Source organism: Cricetulus griseus (genome assembly GCF_003668045.3).
Source record: "Cricetulus griseus strain 17A/GY chromosome 1 unlocalized genomic scaffold, alternate assembly CriGri-PICRH-1.0 chr1_1, whole genome shotgun sequence".
In the NCBI taxonomy this organism is placed as follows: Eukaryota; Metazoa; Chordata; class Mammalia; order Rodentia; family Cricetidae; genus Cricetulus; species Cricetulus griseus.
The window spans coordinates 153070803-153079568 of NW_023276807.1; the positions used below are offsets into that span (position 1 = coordinate 153070803).

An 8766-nucleotide genomic window follows, 5' to 3' on the forward strand; every position below is an offset into this window, starting at 1 on the left:
GAAACCAAGAGTGATCACAACAAAATGTCTCAGGGGTAATTGAAAAGCATTACTTGGGGTGTGGGAGTACATACACCACGATGATGAGGAGGAAAGGGGTTATTAGCTAAGCCATTGTCCAAAACCCACTGAATCACTGGTCCCTTTCAATCATGATTGGTCCCTCTTTTTCTAAAGATGGGTTTTAAATGTTAGGAGACGATTTGAAGAACAGAACTAAGAAAGAAGGGGACACAGATCTTACAAAGGAGCAAGGTAAGATATCAAATCTTTGCTTTGATATTTTAAGAACCAAACTCCAATACAAGACCGTGGTCACCCTGGTGTGTGTGTCCATGTTGTGAAATACTGGGAAATTTTACAAGTAGAAGCAAGGGATAAGACGTTACAGTATGTATCACTACTGCTTTTTACCTTCTCCATTTCCTGGATTAAAAAAACAATGCTGCAACCATTACAGTTAATCCTCATGAATATTATTTGACTTCTAATGGAAATTTTCTCTTTGGCCTGGGACTGTTAGATCTTTGTTGTGATACATTTTTACTGCAGGCATTAATAACAAGGAAACAGTCAGTTAATCCCAGGCAGGGGGCTCCATGGATTGGAGGATGCGTTCCCTTCAGTAAGAGGCTAACAGTGATAATGGCCACAACACCTGCCACTAAATGAGCTTTAAGACCAAGAAAACAATTTTCCCATAAATATCTATATTGAGAGATAGTCACAAAGATAAAGTTTGTTACTTTGAGCCATAAAATGTTAAGTAAATAGAGAGAAACTTACTCAATTTGACAATGCCATCTGATGAATCTTGCCATGCCTTTATTTTTGTCATGAAATTTTAAGCAAAGAGTATCTTCTAAAGCTAAGTATTACAACTCATCGTGTAGGTATATCATCTGAAAAATGAAAATTTTAATTCTTCTTGGACTCATAGGAGCTACATCAGCAGCTCCGGTAAGTGGTTCATGATATTTTGATTTCATCACGTACACCTGTGCATTTCCCCTCCTTCATCATTTTTCTTCATTTTCTTTTTAGCTTGTCTCACAGCGCCTATTGTCTGCTAGCAACAGTCATGAGGTTAGTTTAAGTAATTAAAGCATTCTACTGTGTTCTGTAGGTGAAAACACGTTGTGAAGACATAAAAGCCTGCATCCAGACCACTAGGTATTTCCAGGCTGCTTGGTTGCTTTGTCTTCCAGATGGCTTCTATAGAGTTGTTTTGTCTTCTTTGTGTAAACATAAGTTCTCTAAACGTTGTATCATCTGTATTCTTTGTTCCAGTAGTTCTAATGTAGGTACTAAATATATGAAATTCCAAAAACATGAAATACCAAACCACTGGGTTAAGCTAAAACTGTGCAGTCTCATTGACTTTGATCATCCTCCATGGGAGGCCTCACCTTCCATGACGAGTGGATGGGAGTGGGATGGAGAGATGGTGGAGGAATGGGAGGTCGGGAGGGAGAGGGAACTGGGATTGGTATGTCAAATAAGACTGGTTTTAATTTAAATAAAAATTATTTTAATAAAAGCACTATTTTCCATGAGTAGGAAAGAAATTGAGGAATGCAAATACTTAGGAATTAAAATGTTCAAGCCATTGTTTGTATGCCATCTTCTTACAACAAACATGACTATTCTTTATTGACAGCAATCATGAAATTACAATGCAAACAACAACAGAAAAACTTGAACCTTGTTTTCAAATCTAACCACTAATCACTGTAATTCAATGCTGTCTTACTGGAAAAATGTGTCACTTTGGACTGGAAGTGGATTAACTAGCTCTGATTTGTGCTCTCTCTAGAAAATATTTCAGAGTACATAGTCATCATTTTCCCATTGTCTCTCCTTTTCCAGTTACTCCTGGGTCTAAATAATGGTCGACTTTTGCCACTGCAATTTCAGGTACTACTATGTAAATAATCAGTTCAGAGGGAATGTATCTGTAATGAGCATTTCTTATGGCATGGGATGAGAACAAAGTGCATCCATTTATATTGCTAAGAATTTGCTATGTGCTGACACTAATTCTGAAGACTTTTGAGATAGTTAACTATTTTAAACAAAGTCATATCTAGCTACCCAAGAGGAAAAAGAAAAGAAAAATTAAATACAGTCAAACTTCTGAAGAAATGTGTGCTTTTTTACCAACTCTTCGCATTCCATATTTCTCATGACAGTTGAAAACCTCTCAATTTGTGAGGATCATAAGCAGTTGAAATGTTATCTTTTCATAAGACTTGAAATATATAAATTGCCTACATTGTTGTCTTTATTGCTCAGGTTTGATTTCAAGTTCTTTTTTTAAATATGAAAGAATAATATTTCCTTTCTATCTTTGTTTTTCACAGGGTGCTTTTAACCCCTGGATTCCTCCCTTCCCTGGGTTTCTGCAACAGCAACAGCAGCAGCAGCAGGCTCAGGTCCCAGGACTCCCACAGTTTCCACTCTCAACATTAGAGAGCTTGGCTGGGCTATTCCCAAATCAGATACCTTTCTCAGGACAGGTTGGATTTGCCCAAGGAGGTCAGGCTGGCCAACCAGATCTCTCACAGCCACAGACACCACCACAAAGCCAACAGGTTGCTAACCTTGTAAGTTGGTCTTCTTCCATCTTGCTGCTATAAGACAGAACATGAACGCTATCATTAATTAGCTTTGAAATATGGCAGGGGTCTTACTAAGTCTTATTTCTCCTGTTCTGTTTCAAACAACACTGAAAATATCTTCTTATATTTTCTGATTTTTTAAATATAAAAATAACATTAAAATCAATTACCCTAGAATATAGTCATCATTCAGGAGCTAAAACAACATGTGGATGCATAATTTGCATAAATTATAACTCATGCAGAAGATAAACCTTAGTGGAATATTGCTAATGCAAATGGTACATGGGAAACTAGCTCTAGGAAAATTAGACTAAGAATTTTAACAGGTCAGATATAATTTGCTTATATGGTTTTCTGGTTTTGCTTGTTTGTTTCCTTCAGATGTCCTACATGGTTCCCTTCAAAGTGCCCCAAGATCAAACACAGGTGAGTGAAAAGAATTCCATGACTGACACATAAGTGGCTCATTGCACTCTCCATAGCACTTCATCTTGTTCCCTGGGTCTCCAGCATCAGGGCTTTCACACCTGTGGGCCACCCATCACTGGCTAGAGGTTCCATCACTGGCTTCTAGACATCTGCTAATGCTGGACTTACTTGATTCTTTAAGAACAGGCAGCTGAAAAGGATATCTAGCACCCTTGAGTACCTATGACATCACTATCAGAAGGGAAGGAGTTCAGTAAAGCCAGTACATGTCTTCTCTGTATTTAAGTGCCAACACTGGGGAACAACTAAAGAGTAATACCATGAGTGAACTTTGTACCCTCTCAAATTTGGTTTCAGAGAATCTTATATTTATATCTAATATGTAGATGTAAATAGCACACATTGTAGTAATAATATTTTTATTATAAATTACACTGATATACATTATTCATCTGTTATAAAACTCCCCTGAACACTTCCCCAGCCTCTTGTATGCAGTATTTATGATTTGACTCCACATTATAATTAACTTAAAAATTTCCCTTTAATAGGAAAAATTAAATTGATATTAGCTAATAAATTTGTGATGTTAACATAAAACAGCTTGTTGATACTAGGAAAACTAACTGTTTAATATCTCATAATCAAAGAAACAGGGCTATATATAAATTGTTATTCACTTGAAGACTATTGACTTGTTCCAACAAAATTACATGGCTTGCCTCTTCTATAAGTATAATTATGCAATTAAGTTTCACTCCCACTGCCATTACATAATAACACAATTCTAGACATTATCTCATTGTATATCGGGACTATGTAGAGAGTCAGATATGTGACAAATACAATTGCTTCATTTTAAGGACCAGGAAACATAGTTTTAATGAGATTAAGTGTCTTATCCCAATGAACTAAATAGCTGAAATAGAAGTCAATCCTCTATCCTTTTTTTAACCACTAATCCGGTAGCTCTCTATTCTGGCTTTACATCAAAAACTTAGTGGGCAATTTTGAAATTTACAAATGCCTAAGCCCTACCTTAGGCCCAAGGTATCACAGACTTGACCAGACAAACATTGTTAGGTTTCTGAATACTTAATTGGTGAGTTTTTACTCCTGTACAGGATAAAAACCTATGAGGCAAATTGTATTCATTTCAGAAACATTGTTGCAATTATTTTCAAATGTTATATGAACATAATCATTTAATGATACAAAACATAAAACAGCATTTAAAATGTATCCATGTATTATGCTCCTTATTTTCCATACATTCTTTATGTACACTCTCATGGAGACATAACTAGAAACCAATATATCACAATATGGTTGGTGTTGTTTTTATTTATTTATTGCTTCCTGGGTTTCTCTATTCTAAAACTCATAAAGATTATTCTTAAAATACATTTAGATTTAATTAGTTTGTGTCTGTGAGTGTTTTACCTATGTGAATGTATGTGCCACATGTGCATGCAGTATCTAAAGAAGTCAGAAGAGGGCATTGGATGCCTTAGAACTAGAGTTACTGATGGTTGTGAGCCACCATGTGCATGCTAACAAGCAAACCTAGGTCCTCTACTGTAGGAATCAGTGCTTTTAATGCCTGAGCCCGCTCCGTCGCCCAAGAATTGCCTTAATAAAACAGATATCATTCGAATTTAATTTGATTTTTTCTTATTCACTATGGCAGAACTCCTAATATGTTCTGTAGAATTACAATTCTCAAAATTATAGAAAAAATACTACATTGACTATTCTCTCCTTGGATGATTACATATTAACCTATGTATAACATTTTCAAGATGCTATTTGTTAGAAGGACACATGCTTCTTTTACTTAGTTAAATCTACTATATCCTAAATTGTTTAAGCATGAAACCTTAAAAGTGAAATCCAGTACCATCTTCAGTAGAAGTTGTTTCTAAATTTGACAGTCACTGTAAAACTTCTATGTACAGTTCAATTTTTTGCTTGGGTTGGTAGTTCATACCTCTAATATCAGCCTTAAAATATTACTGACATTAAAAGAGTGAAAAGTATTGCTCATCCTAATTTAATGGAACTCCCTGTGTACTTCTGTATTTACCTATAGGTGCTTGGGTACTACCCAATTTACATGCTGCTTCCCTGGGAGCAAACTCAACAAATGGTCACATCATCACCCCAGCAAACAGGGCCACAGCTATTTGAGGAACAGGTACTACCAGGGTTTGGTTTCAATCTGATTTGTTCAATTTCAGAAAAAGGTAAGTACATGACCAAAGAACAATGGAGGATGGTTAGTGCATGGGCCCAGCCACTTGACCTCACAGAATAGGCATGCTGCCTCCCCAAATAGCACACTATAGACTAATGTGGCAATACACTAAGCCTATAATCTCAAGGAATGAAGTAAGTAAATGATTCTAATAAAACAAGGTTCAAAACTTACCTTTTTCTTAATTGGATTTTTCTCACATTCAGAATCTACAGGTACTCTTTATTTATGTACAAATATGTATATGTGCTTATTATGAAAATACTAAAATATGAAAGATTGCAAAGAAAAATACTTGTGGTCACTAGAACTTGACATTCAATTTGATAATTGTATTATGTATTCAATTTTCTAAATCTAGCACAAATTTTGAGAATTTAATTTAAATTAAATTCTTTCATAATACATGTTAAGAAGATATCTTAACATTGAATGATGATTTTTGCAAACTAAACCATGTGGACTTCCAAAAACCATTTAACTAATGTAAAAATATGTAATTGACATAATCATTGCTCAGAAATTTATGACAAAAATCATCCTGATAAATCTAATACCATTTTCAAAATTCTGACAGATACCATTCTATAATCAATTTGGATATGTACCACAACAAGCAGAACCTGTGAGTAAATGCATAATTTTAATATCTAAATATATATATTTGGAACTACTTGCTTCTCTATTAAACACATGGGTATCTTTCAGACAGAAAGCATCAAGAACACACTTCTAGATGATGAATTTAGAATTATCCATATGTTGCCAAGGGAACACACATAAAAAAACAGAGAAAGATTTCTTATATGGTCTTGTGTGGGCTTACAGAACTTGCATTGGATGGTTTTGGATGGAGAACACTCAAGTAGTAGTCAACTCTGGAATGCACATGCTCAGAAAGTGGGGGTATTTGAGGAGTGTCTCAGAGATTACACAGAAGGCAACAAAACGAGTCTGAGGCTGCGACTGGGGAGCAAGTCACTAGTAGTAGCCAAGATTTGAACACACTTGTACTTGGTCTCTTTTGATGACATTAGAAAGTCTCATATTCCAAACTTTATCATGTTTAGAAATAGCCATCCCTGAGGTCCATGCTTTACAGACTTCCACACCTGAAGTAAAACTGAGTGTCTAAGCAGTTTTCTCCCACCTACAGTTGTATTTCTCTTTCTCAAATCTAAATTCTTAAGACACTGGACTGTGCCTAATTGCTTTGGTTGGCAAGAGAATGCATACTGATCCATCACTGATTTAGCCATCCCTAACTTTCTGCTTCTTCAGGATGTACAAGGAGGACAGCAACATTTAGCTTTTGACACCTTTGTAGGCACAGCTCCTGAAACTCCTGGAATGGTAAGATTCCTTGCGAAACCTTGCAGTAACTGGAACTTGACAAGTGAGAACATAAAGGTTCCTTCAGTAGTATTCATTTTAATATAAACACTGTGTCTTAGGGTTTCATTGGGGTGGCTCACTTAGTTTCAGATACTCAGTCCATTATCGTTATGACAGGGAGCATGGCAGTGTGCAGGCACAAATGGAGCTGGCTACATCTTAATCAGAAGGCAACATGGAGTAGATTCACTGGGCAAATCTCTTGAGTATCTTGAGCATAAGAAGTCTCAAAGAACTCCCCCACAGTGACACACTTCTTCCAACAAGGCCATATATAGTCCAACAAAGCCATTCCCTGTGAGCTTCTAGGAGCCAATTAAATTCAAACTACCACCACTGTTATAATTATATCAACAACTATTGATCTTCCCCATGTAATATTTGTTAGTCAAGATCCAAATCATTCAGTTCCTTAACTCTTTACTGAGAAACTTTTTCCAGGAACTCTTCTTTTCAACTTATTTAAAAGCTGGGGCACTATTGGCAGTTGATGAAATTAGAGAGAGAAAGTCATTTCATTTAGTGATGGTTAACCCATTCATTACTGGATGACCCACGCTGATGTATCTAATAACACTACTAATTGAATGCAGTGGGGTATGCTAAAAGAAAAAAAAAGAAGAGTAGGAGGAGGAGCAGAAGGAGCAGGCAGAGAGTGAGGAGGACCAGAAGTTGAGAGGGAGACATGCTAGGAGACTCCAAAGGAAGTTAGATGGGAAAATGTGGGGTGGATATAATCATAACACATTGCATAGGATAGACATGTATGATGTTCTCAAAGAATGAATTAAAAAATAATTAACATATAATCATATTTATTATAATTACAACCTTTCTAAAATAGTTAATGAGCTAAAAAACTAATATAGGCACTTATTGTTGGATATGATGCCTGTTTGTAATTCTCAGCCCTTTAGCTTCATATTCTTTCCAGTTTTAAACATCTGCTTGAAGCTGTAACCACTTTGTTCTTAATCTCTTCAGCCAACAGAAGGAAAGCCACTGTATTCCCAAAGAGAACCAGTCAACTTTAAGCTTGACAATGTAGGAGTCTTCATGCCTTCAACTTCACTAAAGCCCAACACAGACCATGTTTTCACTTCTGCAATAGACCCGACTATTGCCCCAGTACTTCCAGAACAGAAGGTAGAGTAACAAAGGATTCATTTTATGAAATAAATTGTTCTCTATGGTCTAAGTGAGAACTTAATTTGTAGGGCTAGACATCATAATAAAAGTACAAGTAATACAATATCTAGCCTTAACTCTGTATAAAAACAGCTTAGGGAGGAGGGATGAGCAAAGAAGCCAAGATGGTGCTGCAGAAACCCGCAGAAACAGTTGACCTGATCTAGTGAGAGCGTGGCGACCCTATTCATAAAGCTGCAGAAACAGCATTGGACAGAACCAAGCACTCTGAATGTGGGTGCCAGCTAGGAGGCTAAGACAGTCTATGGGACCTCTAACAGTGGAGCCAGTCTTTAACCCTAGAGCACAAATAGACTTTGGGAGCCCATTCCCTATGGAGGGATACTATTGCAGCCCAGATACAGAAAGGAGGGCCTAGGCCCTCCCCCACACGATATGACAGACTTTGAAGATTCCTGGTGAAGGGCCTCACTATCCCTCGGAAGGAGTTGGGGGATGGGTTGGAGGGGTTGGTGGGGAACACGGGAGGATGGAAGGTTGAGAGAATGGGGGATGGATATGTAAATATAATTAGTAATTAAAGAATTTAAATTTTAAAAGTATCATTTTAAAACTGTGTATCAGGGTGTGACTTGACTTTAATTTTAATATGAGCTTCTTGTGAATGTTCTTTCTCATTAGGCCAAGACTGATAACATAAGAGAACCTTAAGACATTGCCTTAGACACTTTGAAGTTTTGGTAGGTATTTTTACCAAAGTTATAGCTTAAATGACCTGACAAATCTTAACAAAAAATTCATCAGAAAATTAACAAAGAATTCTTAGCATAATGATTGTAGAGAAACAAATTAGTGTATATATCTGCCTACAAAGACCAAACCAACTATGAGATTTGCCTAAGTTTTTTTATT

General features: G+C 36.4%; 1 protein-coding gene across 1 annotated transcript; it reads left to right on the forward strand.

Moving 5' to 3' along the window:
- The first annotated feature begins 909 nt into the window (after positions 1–909).
- On the forward strand, positions 910–8565 carry Odam (odontogenic, ameloblast associated). The gene is made up of 10 exons (XM_027389270.1): positions 910–960; positions 1045–1086; positions 1870–1917; positions 2364–2606; positions 3006–3050; positions 5146–5250; positions 5888–5935; positions 6592–6663; positions 7690–7851; positions 8536–8565. Exons 1-10 carry the CDS (start codon positions 910–912, stop codon positions 8563–8565), a joined length of 846 nt encoding a protein of 281 aa, XP_027245071.1.
- Positions 8566–8766: the final 201 nt, after the last annotated feature.

Bases quoted from the DNA above. Each gene is read 5' to 3' on its own strand.
- Odam (XM_027389270.1), top strand. From the start codon at position 910: ATGAAAATTTTAATTCTTCTTGGACTCATAGGAGCTACATCAGCAGCT. The intron at 1,918-2,363 runs GTACTACTATGT...TGTTTTTCACAG, and splicing joins TTTTGCCACTGCAATTTCAG to GGTGCTTTTAACCCCTGGAT. The intron at 2,607-3,005 runs GTAAGTTGGTCT...TGTTTCCTTCAG, and splicing joins GCCAACAGGTTGCTAACCTT to ATGTCCTACATGGTTCCCTT.